The sequence below is a fragment of the Anomalospiza imberbis genome, chromosome 4 (assembly GCF_031753505.1).
Source record: "Anomalospiza imberbis isolate Cuckoo-Finch-1a 21T00152 chromosome 4, ASM3175350v1, whole genome shotgun sequence".
NCBI classification, from domain to species: domain Eukaryota; kingdom Metazoa; phylum Chordata; class Aves; order Passeriformes; family Viduidae; genus Anomalospiza; species Anomalospiza imberbis.
The window spans coordinates 27,170,546-27,192,120 of NC_089684.1; the positions used below are offsets into that span (position 1 = coordinate 27,170,546).

General features: G+C 43.7%; 1 protein-coding gene across 4 annotated transcripts in view; it reads left to right on the forward strand.

Annotated features, from left to right (window-relative positions):
- Positions 1–16,082, forward strand: part of GPRIN3 (GPRIN family member 3) — a 29,386-nt gene extending 13,304 nt beyond the window's left edge. For 3 of the 4 annotated variants that reach the window (XM_068187592.1, XM_068187594.1, XM_068187593.1), the window contains one exon: positions 10,943–16,082. In XM_068187592.1, the coding sequence (XP_068043693.1) occupies positions 11,035–13,413 (2,379 nt within the window). In that variant the 5' untranslated portion in view covers positions 10,943–11,034 and the 3' untranslated portion in view covers positions 13,414–16,082. Of the gene's footprint in view, positions 1–3,393; positions 3,541–10,942 lie in introns of those variants that run through there. The other variant, XM_068187596.1, reaches the window with a different exon arrangement.
- The last annotated feature ends 5,493 nt before the right edge of the window (positions 16,083–21,575 follow it).

Genomic DNA, 21,575 nt, shown 5'->3' on the forward strand with positions numbered 1-21,575 from the left:
AGCTTGAGCAAGAGCAGCTAAAACTGCTCCTAAGAGGAGTAAAAAGCAGTGCAGCCTGATGGGAGGTGCTGACTCAGTGATTGCTTGGGGGGGTGCCACATAATTTGGTTTTTTTTGAATGCTTGGGGCATGATTTGCTTGCAGTGTGTAGTGTGAGAAGCTGGAAGGTGAGCTGGAGTGATAGCTGCCAGGGGAGTGCCAGTCATGCTGCCCATGGGGATGTCTGCTTTGGGCTTGGCCAGGTGGTTGAGACAGCCAGCTCCAGTAAACCTTAGACTCAATTGAACTCAGATGTGATATAACTCCTTTGAGCTGTCATTTTAATTAATGCTAATTATTCTCATTAACCAATTTGGCAATCATCCTGAGGGACAGTGATTGAAGTCAAAGTCAATGTTTTTTACCAGTGCCTTCATCACTGCATGCATTACTTTAGTCACCCGATAAATGTAAATTAATCCCCCTGTCATAAATGCAGAAGAAACAAGGACAAGATGTGTGCCAGCAAAAGGCTCAGTGTAAATCTTGAGCTCTAACTTGGAAGATGTCAGCCTTTGGCAGGAGTGGGGATGTCACTTTGGCCTGGTGTAAGCTTTGCAGAGTTCCAGGTGTGGACTGGACCATAAACATGGTATGGATAAGGCAGGGGTCTAGGGTATGGATATGGCTGTGCCATACTGCAGTGGGCAAAGCTTTGGCTTACAACACCTTCTGTGTCTCTGTTTCCAGCCTGTTTTATTGAACTGATCTCCAGATTTTGCACTGCTACCTCTTAAATATTGTCTGTCTTGAGGAAGTGGTCCTGGGCTTAGTTTGGTTCCAACACAGATGGGACTTCCCAGGTCAGACACTAAATAAGGACTTCTTATAAGAGCAGTGAGGTGTTTAAGAACTCAGAAGCAGAGAATGTAATTATTCTTAAGCCTGTGAAAATCATATTTGAATCACAGTATAAAATGTGGCAGACAGTTGGATACCTTAGCCCCCCTCCTTCTTGGGGCTGGAAGGATAAAAGCACATTGAATGTAGGGATAAAAATACATGTTTTGTATAAGCCATTGTTAGGAAACAATTCTAACAGAAGTGAGGATGGTTCCTGCAATTGTTAGCACAAGAGAGTTTCACACCCCTGGGCTCCCTGCAAGGGCAACTTTAAAAAGTTATTGCCATCAAACACTTGTGGGATAGACTGCAAATAATGAGTTGTTCCTAAAATAAGCCATCATACAGTACAGCTGTTGGTGTTTTTCTTTGCTGTAGGAAGATGGAGGTATTGAGAGAATGGCATGGTGACTGATTTGGCTGCTTCACCTGCAGGAAGCATTGCAGTCTCTTTGTTCAAGCACATCTAAGTGCAGGATGGAGAAGAGTTAAGAGCCTCTCTTCATCCCAAAGAACTCTCTGGCTACATAGTGAATTTCAAAGTTAGTGGTGCAAGGTTTGGGAGTTGATTTTCAGCAACGCTGAGTTGCTATCAGTGCCAGAACTGCCTTTTGCTCAAGCCAAGAGCCAGAGCAGTAAGTTTCTCTCAATTTTACCTGATCACTCTGCCATAGTGGCAGTCGCTGTCATCTGGGAGGTTACTCAGATGTATCTTTCAACACCTTCTGTCAGCTCTGGATGGAGACCAAAGGAAACCCGGAGTGGTTTATAGCTGTAATATTTTACCACCATTTTCCCATCTGGCATCGACCTTCATTAGAGTCAGGTGACTGGAAGCTGTCACCCACCTACAGTGCCTTTTACACTGTTAGGCTGGTCCATCATTTCTGGATACAAAGAACAGTGGTTTCACAGATTATCTGCAGTACATGACAAGTGTTGGTTCCCCCACATCCCACATACAAATAATGAATGAGGTGCTGGTGTGGTCCAGTTCCACTAGGGTCAGCATTCAACACAATAAAGTGTATAGACTCAAGTAAAGAAAAAGGAAGAGGCTGAGGCTGAGATGGCAGCTTTTCAAGTAATGGTCTTAGTAAAGTCACATCATAAGCTTGAGTGACTGAGGTGAGCAGCTTAGAGTCCTTAGCTGGACACACAGGTTTGAGTCATTGCCCTCAAAAGAGCATTTACTGGCATTGTAAAGATACCACAGAACTGCTCAGATTTTATCCCTGAACACCGAAGGCCTCCAACCTGCAGCCATTTGGTTTCCTGCAGAGCCTCAATACATCAGACAAAAAGTGTCCCAGCACATGGCACTTCCTCTTGTGGGTTTCTTGAGAAGGTGTTTAGCAGGAGGCAGTTTGCTAAGGAGATTATTTTGTTCTTTTCACTGCTCTTACTGTCAATGACAGCCAGCAGCAGAGCAAAGTGGCAATGTGAAAAAACAGGAAGCAACTGCTGAGGTGGCAGCAGGAAGAAGGCAAGATATTTTTAACTGCTGGGTGGTTTGTTTTTTTTTAAAAAAAAAAAAACAACATGGTGATAGCTGTTTCAGCTGCTAGCCTCTCTATTCACATGAGTTGTGTTTTGTGATAGCCAAGAGGTAAGAGCAGACATGGTGAGATCATCATCATGCCTTTCTTAGGTTAATCACACAGTACAGCAAATTTCTGTTACAGTAATGACTGGATAGGCACTGCATCCTTCTTCTCTAATTACGTGCCATTTGGAGTAGTTCTTTTCAGTTAGGATAACACCTGTAAATGACAATGGATACTTCCCTTGCCAGGTGCCTGTTATGTATAGATCTATTCCCCTCTCTAATACTGAGCCCAGCATCTTCATTAAAATAATATGATATATGAGGAGAACTTAATTTTTTCAGACTGTGCATGAGAGTTAAACATTATCATTTTTGGGTTTTACCTTATGCAAAAGACATTGATCCTGCTGTCAGCTCTTCCAAGGCAGAATTTCCTTGCAAAGTTGGTTTTAAAATAAGAAGTGCTGCTACAATACGTTTCTCTGGGCTCTGATAATATAGTTATTCAGCAGCACATCAGGCCTGATTGTCTAGGGTGGTAACTCTGCTCCTGTGGATGCTTCAGCCACAAGATGAATGTTTGTATTCAGTGCCCTGGGGGGAATGCTCTTAAGGAAGTCATAATGAAATTCAGGAAACTTCCTTTTAAGGACCTGAAAGCATGTTAGAAGTACATAGCCTTTGTCCCTAGAAGCCACCCTTTCCAAGACACACCTACTCAGCAGTGGTTATGTTTTTCTGACCACAGAAATGTGATTTTTATCTTAGTCTAGCTACCAGTGGATGGATATCCATGTAAACCACATCATCTTGGTTGTTGCAAGTTGTCTGGGCAACAAAGAAGAATTGCAAGAATTGCATGGGCAACAAGCCAGCATTATGCTTTCATCCATCACTAAAGATGATCACTCTGCTTTATGAAGTCATGTTGGCATTGCTGTGTAGGAAAATATATATTTGTTGTTGGTCATTGCTAAACTGCTCTCACAAAAAGCTCATGAAGGGCTTTTGTTTGCCAGCTGTCAACATTCAAATGCAGTCAGCTGCATAATATGCATTAATGAGGGGTTAGATTTCACCACGCTTTTATCAGAAAGATAGCAGGATAGGTAAGGAGAGAAATTCCCATTGGTTGTTAGAAATTCTATTGCTTTCAACACCAGATACAAAAGTGGTGTTTGAGAGGTACACATGACCCTCCTGTTCACATTTCTCAAAAACCATGCCTTGTTTTTACACAATAGTAAGCTGAAGAAAAATAAGCAGTGGCAGTGAGTTATGTGGAGTCACCTGCTTGATGTGGACAGCAGGTTGCTGGTTTCCTCTCATGTGCATCTGTCAGGAGTGTGCATGCAGACTTCCTCCTGAAACATGGCTTACCCTTCAAGTTAGACGGCATTTCCTTAAAAATTACTTCCAGGGTCAGCTGCTAGAATAAGAAAAAACTGCTGATAAATAATGAGGCTAAACATAATAACATGCAATTAAACAAAAAAAGGTATATCCTTGTGGGTTTTACCCACATGTTTTTTCCCCTCCAGGGTTGCCCAGGATATGAGGTAGGAATATCGCTGTAGCTTATGCAACTGTTACAGCTGGCTGCCAGTCGGTGTAGTTGTTGTTTGATTTAGCTGTTTTCATAAAGCCATTTATCCTTCCCTTTCACCTTGGAGGAGAAAGACTGATGGGCTCTTTGCAGTGCTCTGCAGCAAGCCCAGTGTTCAGGGGCTTTTGCGTGCTTACGTGCCTCGCTGAAGAAAGCCTTTTTATCAGGTGCTGTAGCCCTGGGAGGTGTGCAGGGAGAGAGCCTGTCTTTGCAGCCCCTGCTGCTGCCCAAGGGCCCTGTCTGCAGCAGGGAGCAGGCTTGGGATGGTGAGCTGAGCGGGGAAGTAGAGGGGCAGGATGATATGGGAGAAGAATGTGGAGGGGATGGACGTTCAGGCTCTCATCCAGCCCTCCTGTGGTTCCTTCCCATGCCACCCTCCTCTGATGATGTGTGAGGCTCTCTGGAAGGATTCTAGAGGCTACAGTTACATGAGGATCTGAGCTTCTCCTGGAAAAGGCTTTTAGTCTATGCAAAAGGAGTGAACTTTGGAGGCTCAAAACTTCAATGGCAGCAGATGATACCACAGTTCCTAATTTGAACCAGGATTTTCAATCTCCTTGCCAAATGTTGTCTTCTAGCAATCTTCTTGATAGTGTATTTCCTATCACTTCTAAATACTGATTTTTCTTGCTTTAAAGTGTTGGAGTGCAAGGCAAACCCATTTTCTTTCTGGAAATGTGGAAGAATTTCACTAAACCATGTTGCATCTGTAAATCCATAACCACTTGATTCTTACTCCCACACAAACAAGATGCTCTTGCAGCACATCCACAGCACATAGCAGCCTGCTGCCTTTGGCCATGGCCAGAGGACAATGACATTTTCAGCAGCTTTTGGGGTTGAGTTGCACTGGAGCACTGCTAACACTGGAGCAGTGCAGGGGCTCTTGCCAGGGCCTCATCAGCAGGTGCCAGAGCTGGATGTGGGGGTTGCTGCTTGTCTCCTGGCCAGGGCAAGATGGGTGCTGCCCACAGGGAACAGATGGGACACAGGCTGGAACATCCTGTCTCAGAGCAGATCTGTATTTCCTTTTAGATGGACATCTTTCTAATTGTAGGGTAACTGCCAGCAGGATGGTAGAGCTGAATCATGGTTGATCACCGCACAGTTTTTATTCTCTGTGCCTGCCTATTAAAAGCTGATTGCAGATATTCTCACACATCTGTCCCTGAGTGACTGCTGAGGTGCCCATGTGTCCCTGGACTGCTTTGAAATGTTGGGGCAAGGTCCTGCTCAGGGCTCTTGGCAGGATGTATTTAAGGTTTGCCAGAAGCTAAGAGATATGAAGGAAGGTGCAAAGCAGTTTGCTTTGCTTTGTATTAATTCCAGAGGCCACTGTACCATTTGTAGGACTGGCTTTACACATTTTCTCATCTGTAAGTTGTGGGCAGCAGGTTAAGCTGAGCTTTGTCCTTCCAAAGTAGAGTTCCCATGCTCTGCACTCTGCAGAGTTAACCTCTATACTTGGCAGAGAGGTGCAAGATAGGAGGAGTCAACAACCAGAAAAATGTGTTTCTTCAGCATGTACAAATATTGCTAGATAAATCTTCTGTAGGTGTCAGGCTGATTGGCAGCCATCTCTTTTTGGCTAAAAATGGTACTACATCTTGTCCTTGATTTTCTTTAGTTTACCACGATTACAAAGCAAGGACAAGCACTGTGACAGTCACATTCTCTGGACAGAGAGACATAATTCTGTCTCTCAGGATTTCTTGGAGAAGCATAGAGATAAGAAGAGAAAACAGTCTTTATCTCTGCTCCTTTGTTTTTCCCCACGTGGAATGTGGTATGGAGATTGTTTACCTGAAGTGATTGCTTGATTGGATTCTGGTGAAGGTTGTTTGGGTTCAATGACCAATTGGATCCAGCTGTGTCTCAGACTCTCAGCAGAGAGTCACAAGTTTGCGTTCCTTAGGTAAGTAAGAAGTAAGTATGTAGAATAGTATAGTATCTCTTTAAATAGTATATTAATGTAACATAGTATAGTTTTAATAAAGCTATCCTTCAGCCTTCTGATCTGGAGCCAGACACCATCATTTCTTCCCGGATCCGGGATTCACCACATTTTTACTATAAAGCACTTAGCCTCTGTTTTTTTGTGTTTGGACTTAATTCCCAATTTTGCCTCTGCTATTTCCATTTTTCGTTGTGTCATGACACCTTTCTGAGCAAACCTGATAGACATTGCTGGTTGTGTGTCAGCATCCAGGAGGAAGAGCTCTGAGGTCTGGTAAGGAGTCCTGGCTGGATCTGGTTTCTCCTCAGGGCTGTTCATGTGGCTCTGTTGGTAGTTCCAGCTGATTTGGTGTTGTTGTGTGCACACAATCACCCACTTGGCTTAATGTCTGCACAGAGGGTGCCGCAGCCCTGTGGTGCTGAACGTGTTGCTTCTGCTGTCCAGCTCTCTGCCTGTCTCTGGCACAGGTTCCTGCTTTGTCTGCAGGTCTGTCCTGCAATAACATATACATTCCTAAGGTGTAGAAGGGGAGCTGGGACTTGGAGCACTCTGCTTGAAATGCCAGCCTCGTCTCTGGTGAGAATCACAGGTGTGCAAGGTATCTGTGGGCATCCCCACCACCTCTTCCCTCCCTGTCATCACAGTGAATAATTTGTCTCCCATCAGCATCCCAAAACACACTGGAAGATGGAAACTCTGCATCTTGTATCTTACCTCTTCAGGCAACCTCTTATGTATTTTAATGAATGTGTCTTTGTTTTGTGCCGTCTTTCATTTGTAGTGCCAGTCTTTTTGATCCAACAGATAATTAGGAGAAGATGGCTCATAAAGCAAATTTTTCACAAAACCCAGGATGACAAACATCCTTTGACATTGAAAAGAGGGTAAAAACCCCACTGGCTGCAGAATTAGAAGGATGCTTGTATATTTAAAATTTAAAGAAATATATTTTATTTTCTTTGTATTAAGTGGTCTGATATGAGTTCAAGTGAGCCATTGTCTTTTTCCCCAGATGAGAAAATGAGAACGGAGCCTGAATTCCCACTTCGGCAGATGTTTATCTCTGTTCTTAACCAATGTGGCTATATAATGATTTTTTTGTGATGATCTGAGAGATCTTGTACGATTACAACTATTAAGAGCAAGTGTTCAGCTCTTCTATTTGCAGAGACAAGGTTGAAGAGTACGGTACTCAAGAAATGGAAAGGTGATGAGAATCCAGAATTGGGAAAGGGGTGTTTGATTCATTTGGGAGCTGCTTTTTAGTTGTTTTTATGGTTGAGGGTAGGTGGAAATGCTGGAAGTCTTATTTGTGCTTTTGCAGATTTTCAGATTTCTTCCAGAGGGAATGGAAGGCAGAATCTTATGTAGGAATTTCCTGAAAATTTATTGGTTTGTATTAGCGAACATGCAGACTTTCTGGTTTTGTTGAGTTTCTCATAAGACGCAAGTGTAAAAATTGCAATGCTGTTTTATTGGGGGTTGGTTATGACTGAAATAAATAGGAGATTCTTTACATTGTCAGCATTGAGTTGCCTTGAGACTTCTTGGGATTTGAGGGTTTTTGGGCTTTTTAACAGCCCATGAAAAAGACCGACTTAGTTACAAGAGTCTGTGAATGTCTGCTGGCCACATAGGGACCCTCCCAGACCACTAGAGCCAAACATAGACTTCACCAAAGTTACAAACCCCTTGCTGCTAAAGGTGCAGAACAATTCTTTGTTGAGATGAGAATGACACAGTGAGGCAGGCTAATTTGATCTGCAAGAATAAGGATAAGAACTCTGTTGGTGTAACAAATCTGTTCTTATTACTAAAAATTTATTTTGACCTTTGTAGAGATACTAATTTCACCTCCTGTTAAAATAAAATTTTTGATGATTGCTCTCTGTCTGGCATGCAAGACTTGAAAAATTCATCAGCGATCTTGATTTGTTTTGACATGTTTTTTGGCCTTCTACTGAGTTTTGTATTTCTCTTTTTCCTAAGTATTTGCTTGCAGGCAATGTTGTTTGTTTGTTTGAATCCTCACTGTCTTGGCAGTTGAGTAGTGTTGCCTACAGGTCCCAGCGTTGTTCTTCATTGCTATATAACAGGACTCAAGTAATAAAAATGAGACAATAATCATAAATGAGATTCCAATAACACAAATGCCTTTCCAATTCTGTAATCTGTAGGGCTTCCTTGCTGCTCTCTTTCATAAGACTTTGCTTTTTATTCTGATTTTTACTAATTCCTAAATTCAAATATTTTCTTAACTTACCATGCTTATTTAGCCTACTTCAGTGCCTTTGGCTCCTGTCATTAGGATGGTTTAGTGACAGTCTAGAAAATAATTCCCGTGACTTTGACAAAAAAGTATTTATAGAAACCTTATGCTCATAAACTAACTCATATGCAGAGTCATTCCAGGCAGAATAATAATCCACGGTTCAACTGGTATGCAAGGGTCAGGCAAAACGTCTGGACTATGCTCAGTTGTCCCACATCAGATAATAGGTTCAGGTAGGTTTTCTGGGGGGTATTTCTTCTGTTGATGTTGTATATCAAGGGCTGGTAGCAAAATCTCTTTTAATCACCATATGAGGCAGACATTCAACTGTGTGTTTCAGGTGATTCTAGTAAAAAGCCACTAAACAGATGGGGAGAATTCGTGCCGAATTTAGACCAGAACTAATTCATTTAATTTGAAAATTAGGAATCACTGCTCTGTTGAGTGGGTATGAGTTAAAAGATAATGCTCCAGTATTCCGTTTGCCTTGCCCAGGTTTTGTATAGTGAAGAACCAAACAGATTTTCTCTGAAATCTTTATTTCTTCTGACTGTGTTTGCTGAGTAGTACATCTCATCCTAAAAATGGGGATTGATTTTGTTCCATTATTTGCTTAATTTTTCTTAAATAAATTCTGTATCTAAAAAATAAGGAAGAAAGATATCTGACCTGCCCAGTTATACGAACTGGTTTGGTTTGCATAGATATTTGGAAAAGGAAAGAAGAGAGTAACAGAATTTAGTCCAACAGATACCCAAAGCCATCTGTTCCTCTCCTCACAGCCCTTAGATGTTTATAGCACAACAGGGTGAACATGGAATGTCTGTCCTTCCTTCAGGACTATATTGTCTGTCCTTAAAGTGAGAACAAAATGAAGGCAAGACATGTAGGCAGCCACAAACTTCCATTGATTTGCCACCTGGTTTACATACTCAGTACTTCCCAAAAAGCTTGGCAATCCTTAGCCCTCCTGGAAAGCCATCGTGGGTTTATGCTGGGCTGCTGTCACAGACTACAGCTAAGGAACTTGGGATCCTTCGGGAGTAGGATTACAGTTTCTCAGGGCTGGCTTAACCCAGGAGCCTCTATCTCTGTGGTTGGACAGAGACTAAAGAAGAGGTATAAAAGTAATAAATTTTTAATACCTGGAAGAGAGAAAGCTAAATGAATATGTAATAAGTTGCAGCACTTTCTTTTTCTTAGAAAAAATTGACTGGCTGTATTTTCTAAAATTTTCCTTCATTGAGCATTTCTCTTCTGTTATTCTTTTAAAGTATCCTGAGGTGTTGAAATTTGGGACTGATTTTACAGAAACTAAGGAAGTTACACCACTGCCATTCAGGCTGAGAAAAGGAGAGTAGAGTTTTTTCTGGAGAAAGCTTTTGTTGATTTTGCTAGTGGGTAGGAAGGGTCTGGAACAGCTGAGTGACTGCTCCACTGCTTCCAGCAGCATCTCCCTAGTAATGTAGCAAGGGAGATCCTGCTGTATGCCTGCAGAGACAGGGGCACACAAACAGGTACAGCAGTGTTCTTGTCATCAGGTTAACAAGAGTGTCTCCCAGGTCTCATACCTGTGTTTTGCTGGCAGCATAAGCCAGTGAAAGCTTTTTAAACAAGCACACATAGCCTGCAGTTTAAAAGAAGAGTACGGTGGGATTTTATCACTGGCCACCACCACTCTGCTGACATGGATCCCGTCCTTGATGTCTAGCAGCATCCAGGCTGGGAAGTGCTAAGCCCTTTGGAAAGCCAGCAAGCACATTTGGAGATCACCTCCTGTTTGAAGGGATGGTTTCTCTGCGGTCCTGGCATGATTCCAACCTGGATTACTCTGTTCTACCTGCTTAAAATCCCTCCCCCACATTTCCCTGGGTATGGCATGAACCCCTCCTGTTCTGCAGTGCTGCGATGTTCCCCTTTCAATTTCATACCACCTACTTGTAAGTTGATTTCTAGGTTATCTGTACCTCCATTTTTTAATCAAGCTGGCTTCTTTGTAATTATTTCAAAGGATATCAATGTGACAGCAGTAAGTATGTGCACAAACCTGGTGTGCAGTACCTCCTCTTGGTTTCTATCTGCATCACCCAGCAGGTTGTGATCCCTTCATATTCCTTTTACCAGTGAGGTTTCAGTTCATCCACATCAGTCTGAATTGACCTGTTGCCTGCTGTGACCATGCCCTTGTTGATAGTAGAGCTAGAAAGGCTATTCTTGAGAAGAAGGGGGAACTGGTGCTCACTGAGGATGTGGAATCCACTCAAACTTAGGGATCTGTTCAGAAGGAACATAGGCATTTCCTTCCACAGATGGCTTGCTAGAGAATATTATCACAGGGATTTTATTTGGTGACTCAAACTTCCATGCAAAGTCTGTACCTCTTCTTTCATTTCATATTTCTTCTTTTCCTTCCTCTTGGCATGTCAATGTTTTCATTAATGTATCAACAGCACAGAAGCTGTTGTTGCTTTGTCCCTAGTATTGTTTTCTCCATCCCGACCCGAGAATTGGTAAATGCTTGAAATCTGTGTCTTCTTTTGTGACTTTCAGGCAGAATTGGGTGCTTCACTTCCCCCCTGCCTGCAAGTACTTCTCTTCACACTGTAAAGTCAATTAGTTCTGGGTACTTTTTCTTAAATCTGACTGCTGCTAACACTGTGTTTGTTTCATTAACAGATTAGCTTCACAGGAAACCTGTCGCCGACAGCCTGCCCAGCGAGAAAACTCCAAGGAGAAGCTGAGGACAAACAACATCTTGAAGACAGTCCATGGGGACTGTACCAGATCCTCTGAGATCTGCCAAACTTTCCCTGGTCTCAGCTTCTGCAGAGGAGGAGCACCTGGGAGACCTGCAGCCTGCTAAGCACCAGCCCCAAGCCCCCAGTGGCGAGAGGGCCAGCAATGGCTTCCCGTGCGCACCGTCCAGCTCAGCGGAGGTTCGCTTGTTCCACCTGACCTGCACAGGTGCTGCCAGCACACAGAGGTGCAAGCAGTGCCACACAGATGATGACAGCCAGCGGGAAACCTTTTCTCCCAGGCTGGCCAGCATAACTGCAGAGGGGCATCCTGCAGATATAAAACCAGCTGGTTCTTCCCAGCCAGTGGACATCCCAGCACTGGCAGTGCCAGTCCTTGCTGTCACAGGAGCCCTCTCCGTGGGGCAAGGGCCAGAGATGATGCCAGCCCCCCAGAGCTCCCGGCAGTTTGTGCAAGGCAGCCAGGCCAAAATGAGCTCCCTGACACAAATAGATGACTCTGCCTTGAAACCTCAGGGAACTGATGATCAGCCAGCGCTTGAAGTGTTAAATTATTCTTCCCCAGGTGATCCTGTCGAGGTTAATCAATTCTGTCATACTTCTCAGGCAAACCTTCTGCAAAGAGGGGAAAAAGACAGGGAGGCAGAGAAAAATGGTTCCGCCGTGTGTCAGTTAGCCTTGGCAGCAGGGCAAACTGAAGCTGACCTGGGGAGAGACTTGCAGACCAATCTGGAGGGGAAAAGTGGGACTGCAGACACGCCGCAGTTGCATCCCCCAGATAAAACTGAAGTGGTGCAGAGCAGCGAGGCACCAGGCCAGTCCAGCCACGGGAGTCCACATCCTGTACACAGCCTGGACCCCATGCCTGGGAGTCCAAACCCCACCCAGCTCTCCAAATTCAGAGAAACAGGTACAATGACAGCTCAGCCAGAGAGCAGCCCTTTTACTCAGGAAGCTGTAAGCAGGACATGGCGGGATGCTGAGGTTCAGGCCGTGGCTACTGTGGAGAGCAAATCAGCTTCCACCAGTCCCAGCATCTTTGCAACCTTCTTAAAAGGGAATTCTCCTCCAGAGGAGAAGGAAGAACTGCACATAATTTACCAAGGAGGTATGGGGCTGAGCCAGGCTGCACTTACTGACAGTTTATCCTCACAACAAAAGTCTCCATGTTCTGGTATCACATCAAAGTCGACTGTTGTGGCTGTGACTGCTTCAGCCCAAACCCAGCTTGTCAAACTGCCGGGGTTCCCACCTGATGTGGCATCTCCAGTATCAGCAGATAATGTGAAACCTGTTCTCCCCTGCTCCCCTGCAGCTGTTACCTCTCAAGGAACATCTGTGGGTAATGCTGAAATGACCAGTACAGCCTGTGATGTCAAGGATGCTGCTCAGCTGCCAAAGGATGCTCCAGTCCCACCAAAGCCCATCCCAGCTGAGCAGATTGGAGTTGACTCCAGTAATCAAATTCCATCACAGTCTGGGACTGGCGCTGGTGAGCCAAGCACCACTTCCACTGATGCTGTCCCAGGAACCCAGAACAACGTGCAAGATCTCATCCCTCATGCTGGAAGCAGCCGGTCACCTTTACTCTCTGGCAAGGACAGTGAAGTCAAGCAGAAGGAGGTCCTGGGCAGCTCTGAGCAAAAGCCTGCACAAAGCAAGGTTGCAAGTCAAGGGCAGGCCAGTCCTAATCAATCTGTGGTAAAACCAAAGGAAGAAAACTTGGTGGTGCTTGATCCTAAAGGAGGGCTGAATGTTAGCAGCCAGCCTGCCGCCCTCCGTGCAAAGGTGTGCCCACAGGATGCAGGTGGGAAGGAGAGCAGGGGCCACGGAGACAGTGGCCAGTCTCAGATGGCTGGTGGCCAGAACCTGCAGGCAGGACCGACGCCCGAGCTGAGTGTGAGTTCTGCAAGTGCTGCCCCTTCCATGGCAGCATCGGCAGCTCCCCAGCAACAGGGCCTCCAGGCCAGGCAGTCTGGACACGATCTCCACACTGAAGTGATTCCTGCTTCCTTTCAGGCTGTGCCAAACCTGGGGGAGAACAAAAAGCATTCCACCCCAGCCATGGAGGCAAAAGTACAGGTGAAGCAGTCCAAACACGTCAGGGATGTTGTTTGGGATGAGCAAGGAATGACGTGGGAGGTTTATGGTGCTTCCCTCGATCCAGAATCCCTGGGAATTGCCATCCAGAACCACTTACAGAGACAAATACGGGAACACGAGAAACTGATCCGGGCCCAGAACAGTCAGACCCGGAAATCCATTTCCTCAGATACATCCTCAAATAAAAAACTGAAAGGGCGGCAGCACAATGTGTTCCAGTCCATGCTGCAGAATTTTAGGCGTCCTAATTGCTGCGTCCGACCTGCTCCTTCTTCTGTGTTAGACTGACATGGTTTGCAGGGGTGCCTAAATACCTGTGGTGGTGAAGAGAATCCCTCACCTCAAGTCCTACTGTTTGGTTGTGTGATTGGAGTTGTGATGCAACAGTGGAAAATTATTTCCCTTTGTTTTCTGACTAGCCACATGCTCCATCCTGCCATTATTATTGTCACAGCTGGTGTATTTCCACGTTGTGCCCCAACTTTGACTGCTGTCAGATGAAACGCTAGGCACTTAGCAAAAGCACAAATTTCAATGCCACCTTGCTGCTGGGAGAGCAGCACCTTCTGATAAAGCAGGAAGCAGAGGGATTGTCAGAATTATGGGAATTTATTTATGTGCATTATGAGGTCTTACTCAAAGGGGCGGACTGGAGGAAGCTGAGGGAGGTGGAATTAAGGTTCAACAGCTGTAAAGACCTAACACAAGACTACTTTCATAGTTTGTGAGTTACCTGTGCTGAGGCAAGTCCATGAGCAGGCTATGGACATTGATCACTGAGCAGCCTCACTCCTGTTGATACTGTGGGGCGCTGTTCTCAGCCCCCAGTCTTCCCCTCCTGTTGAAATGCAGAACCAGGCAAAGAATGAGGATCAAGACTGAAGGATTCTCTCTTTGGGAGAAGCTAAGTCAGTGGGATGTTGGTGGCCAGAAGGGGAGGTGAGAGATGCTTTTTGTCCCCTGCAGTGGCCACTCTTAAGGTATAAGGCGTCGAGGCACAGGAGAGTGCATCGGTAGATGGACCTGCACCCAGCAGGATGGTGCCCACCCTTTCTCTGGTACTCCTGCCAAGTCTTTAAAAATCAGGGAGTTGTTCTGCCTCCTCAGGTGGGGTGGGCAGCCCCTGGTCCCAGCCTCCCATGGCGCTGAGCACCTCCGTTCTAAATCACTCTTTAAAGTGATGTGGATCTTTCTTCTCTCTCCAGAGATGCACAGTAATGTTTTCCCATAGCAGCAGGCTTTCCTGTGCATTGGGGTCCATGAGCCTCTGTGTCTAGTGTGTTACACTGATTTTTTTTCCCTTTTAAGTCCTTAGCCAAGTCTCCTGGGTTTTTATTCAGTATTTTGGTGCTTTTCTTGCTGCTTTTCATAACCTAAATACAATTTATTTAGCATATGTGTTATTTTGTTTTACCTAACACTCTATATTATGAACCATTATACTGTTAACTTGAAAAATTTGCAGCAGTACTGAAATCTTGAGACAATCTTTGCTGTATTTCTGAACTTAGTTATAGAAACTGCTAATAAAAGGTAGCTTAGTGACTGTTTCTTCAGAAGTATGATATACAATAATGTCTCAAATATATGTTGATCTCATTTCTCAATAATATTTTTCAACTTGGGAAATGTGTTTCCCAGTAGCTTTGTATTTTGTCCACTAGAGTTCATTGTGGGAGGCTGGGGAACTCCTGCAGTTTGTAGAAATTTACTTTTCAATCCTGCAAAGCACTGATGATTTGGATATTGTAATCCTGCAGAGTACTAGAGTTAAATAGGAGATACTTTTAGTCCATTAAAGATTTTTCATGAATCATGATGATAATTTATTTCTGTCTCTAGTACCACACACCTGACTTACTATGTAGATCTTACTCTTACAATTTATTCTGAATCTTATGGCTTTACACCATGTAAATTAGTATTAGTATCTTTTTTTCTTTTCTTTTTTTTTTTCTGTGAAGTGAACCTGAAGTGGCCCCCAGTTATTTAGGAGGCCAGACTTCTTGAGTATATCAACTGCCAAACCTTCATAGTAGCTGTTTGGAGGCAATTTTTCCCCAGCAGAAAAGTAAAATACTGTAAGATACAACATTTTAACCCAGTGCAATGAAAAGAGTTGTCCCTAAACATAGTACTGAATTGACTTCTAGTTTTCCTCAGATATATACCAGGGGGCTTTATGTCACGTCTTTGTTCAATTTCTGTATGCTATTTCAAGTCCTCTCCTACTTGTGGTGCTGAGTTTTTAATTCTGAAACACCACGTTAGAGAGCGTCTTCCCACCTCTGCCTACCAGGAGGAAAGTCTCCAACGTTTTTTCTGTTAGTACTGCTGTTTCCACCCACTTCCTAGCAGTGTCTGAGATGTGAGTTTCATGTGAAATTCTGTGTGGGATTAATATTGAGAGTATCATTAGGTCAGGTTAGTTGACAAGTTCAGTGTCTCTTCCCACATTGTGTCTGTGTCAGCCCTGACAAGGTTCCCCAAGTTGCCTGCAGTTCTTGCTGTGTTCTGTCCAGCTCCAAGGCTCTGTGCTGCTTCTTTTGCCTCCCTTCTGCCCCTTCACTTGCTAGCTGCTGCCCAGCCTGTCTTCCTGTGAAGCCATGTCCCTTGGCTCAGCTCGCGTCCCCCTCTGCGCTCCCCTTGCTGTAGCTGTGAGACAGCTTATTCTGAACTGTCCCTTTACAAATATGCTCCGTCTGAATATACAAATGGATTGTCATTTTTTGTTCCAGAGGAAAATAAACAGCTATCACTCATTCACTGATTTCCATTAATTTTATCCTTTAGTGTCAGCTCTGCAAAATATTTTTAGGATATGGGTATGAGTTGCTTTATTGGGACCAAACTAGGCTTGGCAATGAATGAGCAGAATGCTGGGGCAGCTCTGGACTTACTGCTTCTTTGCAAGGAATGAGAGATCTCCCCTGGTTCCTTGCAGCTTCTTTCAGCTGTGAGTCTTCAGTAGCTGGTCCACCCTCCCTTCCTCACACCAAATGACCTTTCTTCTAGGAAAATTTCAACCAGTGCATTTGTACTACAAAGCGCCGATGGACAAGTTCCTGAGTGGATGCATGGATGCACCTGAACAACTGCATGGGTATAACTGAAACAAAATGTAGTGCTCAGCCTGACTTCTGGGCAAATATGAGTGCAAAGATGCAAATTGTCCATGGCACTGTCTGGTGGCTGCAGAAGTCCTGCAGACGTGTGTTGGAAGCCAAGCAATAAAGTGCCAAAAGCGAACACATAAAAATGAGTCAATAATCACCAGCACATCTCATGGAAAATATTTTAGGTTTTGACTATGCCTTACTAGGGCAGACTGTAGGCAACCTGCTGGCTTGACATTGCTGATTAGTGCTTTCTCCTGCATACAATGTCTAGGTGACAATGTGAATCATTTCTGACGATACATCTTTCACCAACAGCAGAACAACCACATTGGGGGTAGTAATTAGCAAATTTTACGCATTTGAGTGTGCTTATAGCAGCCAAGAAAGGCTGTTCTTGGTGTCATGTCAGTCTCAAAAATTAAAATGTGCTTGGAGTAGGGATATGCCACAGAGTAGGCGGAGATGATCCGTGTGCCACCACCCCATTTTTTTCTCTGCCCAATGACTCAGAATCATGTTGCATTAGTTAGATAGGCAATAACCAAGGAAATCCATTTGGGCTAATAGAGTGTTCAGAACAGAAAATACTTTGTCATTCCCAAGAACAAATCTATATAAAAAAGAAAACCAAAACCAAACCTGTGTTGCAGCCTAGCCAGTTGAAATAACTCCAATTTTTTTTTTTTTTTTCAAGATGACAGATTTTGGGTAAGAACCATTAATAAAAGCAGTGAATAAGAATGGAAGATTTACTTCTAGTTTCACTTAGGGAGCTTTCCACTAGATGCCCCCTAGATCCAAAGATGAGAATAAGCACATTTTGGTGTTGCCAATACAATACCTGAGTTGAAGGAACATCTCATTGCAGGCAATTTGCAATATAGTCCTGGATTTCATGTGAGGCTGTGATATCAGTCTGTATGCACTTGGTTGGGATCTGCCAGCTTTGTGTTATTTGGGCTCAAGTGCTGAAGTTCTGCCTCATTTCTGCTGACTTGGTTTGGAAAAGAGTGGGGAAAGAGCTGAAGGGACAAGAAGGGCAATATCTGTCTTCTCCATTTCAGGAGAAGAAAACATTATTTTGAACACAGAAGAAGAAGCTGCTGAGAAACATGGGGAGGGGAGGACTAAAACAGAAGTAAAATAAAGTTGGTGTAGGTGCTCCACAATGAATTCCCATTCTTATGTCTGTTTTACCCACTTGTTTTCTGACCTCATGTATTTTTTAATTTATTGGCATCCCATGTCTTTTAGGAAAATGAATATTTTCAAAGGCTGTATATTTTGCTAGTATTTACAGATATATCCAAATAGGATTCAACAAAATCTCTAAGCAGTCAACCTGTTTGTTACTGCCACTAAAGCATAAGAGCTTGTAAAATGTACCGTTTGAAGAAGTATATTGAAGGTATTCAAAAAAATGAATATATGCTCTAAAGGTAGCACTAGCTTTTCTCTTGAGTTTCATTGCTATGTTGAAGTGTTAAAGTTAGAGGTGGAAATCCAAATGACAATCAGTATTGATGAGGAATTCAAATTGGCTGCCACTGGTTTTCAGTTTGGAAACTTCATGGAATGTACCATAGCAGTGTTTTATTAGTTAGCTCAGTATATGCAAGGTTTGTATGAAAGTACAAATTTTATTAACTTATTAGCTCCATTATCTTGTTGTGTGTCTATCCTTCTACACCTTTTAAAAATTAACACAAAATGCTACCACAACAGAGTAATTTTGCACACATCTTGTGGGAATGGCTACTCTGAATGACAGACAACTGATTGTCAGACTCTGTGGGCTTAGAAAGTTAAGGGCTGTGGTCTGAGGGAAACTCTTCCCTCCTTTTCCCTAACTCCCTGTTTCAGTAACCAGTCTCTGCTGGTTTATTTTTGGTGTCTCTGTGATGCCTGTATGAGTGATCAGTATTTCCAGTTGTCCCAAAGACATGAAGGTAGATCCTTACCCAAATATTGCACACTACGAAATAGCTCTGGTGACATTGGGTGCTGTGGTGTGACCTGAAGGTCAGGTTCTGTAACTTGAACTAGCTTCACTATTCTTTTAGGGGCCTAAATTATCCCCCTTGAGTCACTGTAGATGTTTAAAAGGAAGACTGAACTATTACAGCTGAATTGAGCCAAACTGATTTTCTTTTTTTTTTTTTTTTAACTCTGAGATTTATTGTTTTTTCTGCTTTGTGTTATTCTGAGTAGCTCTTCCTTCCTAAAGTTTATAGTGGCGATTTTGCATCAAATCCCGGCAAAGAAGATTTTGCAAAGTGAAACCTACTCTTCATCATTCATGCTTCTTTAAAGAAAAGTGATGTTATTACTGAGCCAAAGCACACAGAAAGGAAATATTTTTTCCTCTAGGAAAACTCCTGATGTAGGTAAGCTTATGTGTGTGTCCCTGTTTAAAAGGCAAGTACATGTGTGCAGATCTCATGCATCACTCACGCTCTAATATGATTTTTTCTCTTTGCCCTTCTGATGGAATGCTGGAGGGTTAACATTTTCTACAACCTTGAGGCAAGTTTAAATCCTTCTCCTTCTCTGGTCTTTAAAAAGCAGACTGTGGGTGATAGGAAGCATCTCATCTCCTTAGGAATAGAATTACATCAACTAATCCCCATTTGAAATATAAGACCTTAAGTTTTTGTTAGCTTTCTGCTAAGGCTGATAATTCTTGGAGTAGAAATAAATGACAAATTTGCCTGCAAAGTCTCCAGTAGTTGTCTGCTGCAGAATACGAACCTCTCAGATACTTCTCAGCAGCTCTGCTATAAGAGTGGCCCTTCTGCTGGAGGGTCCTTGTGGCACTTCCCTTAGCTCAGTTCACAATCAATAGTTTCAAGTGCATCAGAAGCAAGTTTAGACACTACACTGAGGAATTTCCATAAAATAGAAGAGAACTGTTTGTGTGTTTGTGGCGCATAAAATCACTGAGTCTGAGCTGTGAAGTAAAGGTCTCAGTGACACCGAAAAGTATTGGGAATTTCTGCCCAGAAGTAAAGGTAGGGAGTGTATCTGAACTTTTAATTTCAAAAAACTATGGCCATGAGCCAGCCAGCATCAGAAGAAAACCAACTTGGAGGCTTCTAACAACAACTAATATTATTGTGGCTTTATTAATTTTATAGTTACACTGATTGAATGTGATGTACTGTACAAAATAAAAGCTAGTCTTAGGCTACCAGCATTCATGGCATTCATTTGAGATATACCAACAAAAGTTTGCATGTGAAAAGTCATATAGTGATACTAAAGCAATGTTACCCACCTGACTGAGTCCCTTAGGAATTTAATGTTTTGCTGTTTCACATCTGGTTTCCATGCTGAGTACAATAAAATGAGCTCTGTCTTAATTATTCTGGGTCTCTGTTTGTAGGCTGAGGTGGGAAAAGAAAGGACTTAAGGATGAACATTCTGCCAGAATTTATGGATGTGTGTAGGTCAGAGCAGCTACGAAGGGCTTTCTGGATTCAGGCCTGAGATCTGGCACCTTACAAAGCTCACTGTGGTGGTGGAAGCTTCCATGTGCTGTCCCTGCCGCAGAAGAGACCTGTCTGTTTCCTTCTGTGTAAGTGCACTTGCCTTTGCACAGCTGCTCAGGAGCACAGGCTTTTCTGCATCAGCTGCTGCTCTGCCCTTTGGCACCAATTCACTCAGCCTTTCAACAGCCCCCTGCCACACAACCACACATTACTCACCCAGCACAGCCCCCCCTGAGCCGAGGTGGAAAAGGCAGCGCTTTAACCCTGCAGTGTCACTGCTGTGGCAGATGATCACCACCACCCACCAGCAAGCCTGCATACCACTCACAAGGGCAAGAGTATCAGCATCACAGTAACCATTTTCCAACACAAAAAAGGGAAGTTTTGTCTCATGGTACAAAATAGCATAAGACAACAGATTATGGACAAGTATTTTGACACAGTGCTGTTACAGATATGGTATATCCATGTACCTATCTTCTAGAAGGCATGAGGACCCCACCTTGGCACACACTTTCCTATGATGACAGGACAGGAGCAGAACATACTGAGATAATGCAGTTGCATGGTACCTCTGCTACCAGTGATGTTCTGTCTGCTCACTGTAAGCTGGAGTCTATTCCCCAAAATAGTTGTTTATTTGTGCCTTGTAGTTGTCAGGGTGCTTCAACTAATTGCCCAGTCCTTCAGGCAATTGCAGAAGGTATTTTATTAATGAGCTTTGCTGGATTCCTTGTCATATGGTTCAGGTTCCTGCATGCCAGTGTCTGCCAAACATTAGTCCCCAAGCTGCCAGAGTGGGGTGCTTCCCTGTGGCAGCTTGGTTCACTGAGCTCTGTGCTGCATTTGTCAAGGTCTCTTAGTAGGCAGGAAAGCTGAGGTCTCCCTTTTGTACTTCATCCTTGTAGCCTTGCTGCAGTAAGGAAAAAGCCTAAAGATCCCTCACCCTGAAGGGACTGACCCAACAGAAAAAGGACTAGTGCAGAAAACAAGCTACCATCCTATCAAACCAGTGATGACCAGTGCACATTTTCTGGCTGATGCAGACTTTGTCATCTAACACGGCAATCTCAGGGAGATGGTGCCTTCAAAAACAGAGAGTAAGTCTGGCTTCTTGTTCAAACATCAACTGATTTACTGAGGATGTGAGCTTTCCAAACAGCCGCACATGACATCCTGGGGTATCTGCTTCACCTAATCTGCTGGAGAAACCACCATGCCCTTAGGGATTCAAATGCCATCAAAATCACTCTGTGACAGGTGTTTCCATTCATAGGCATTATTGTGAGGGAAAAAGATTTCCTCAGCAAATTTCAAATTACTGGCTCCTATGAGAACCATAAAATTACTAGTTTGGCTAGCCAATGTTTTAAAACAGGCACTTAAATCTGTGACTGAGGCACTTACATCTGCAACTCAGTATTTAAAGAAATACAGCCTCATTGGTGAGAAGTGTAGAGTGCTCTTATCTTCTGTTAAGGTCATGGAGACCTGTGGATGCTTGAAATGTTCACAAAGCAAGCCACTGTTGATGAGACACCTGTATCCAGTGTGATAGTAGGTAACTCATTGTAGGCAGCTCTCAGTAGCAATGACAATCTGCAAACAACCCACAGAAAGTTGCCAGCGCAAATTAGGAAATGGTGATCATATGAAAGGTTAGCAGAGCTAGGGAAGTTATCGCTCCTCTCAACTCTGTGCTGGTGAGTGAGTGCACCTTTAGCGCTGTGTTCAGTTCTGGGCCCCTCGCTTTAAAATGTCCATTGAGGTGCTGGAGCATGTTCACAGAAAGGCAAGAAGGCTCGTGAAAAGTCTGGAGAACTCATGAGCAGAAGCTGAG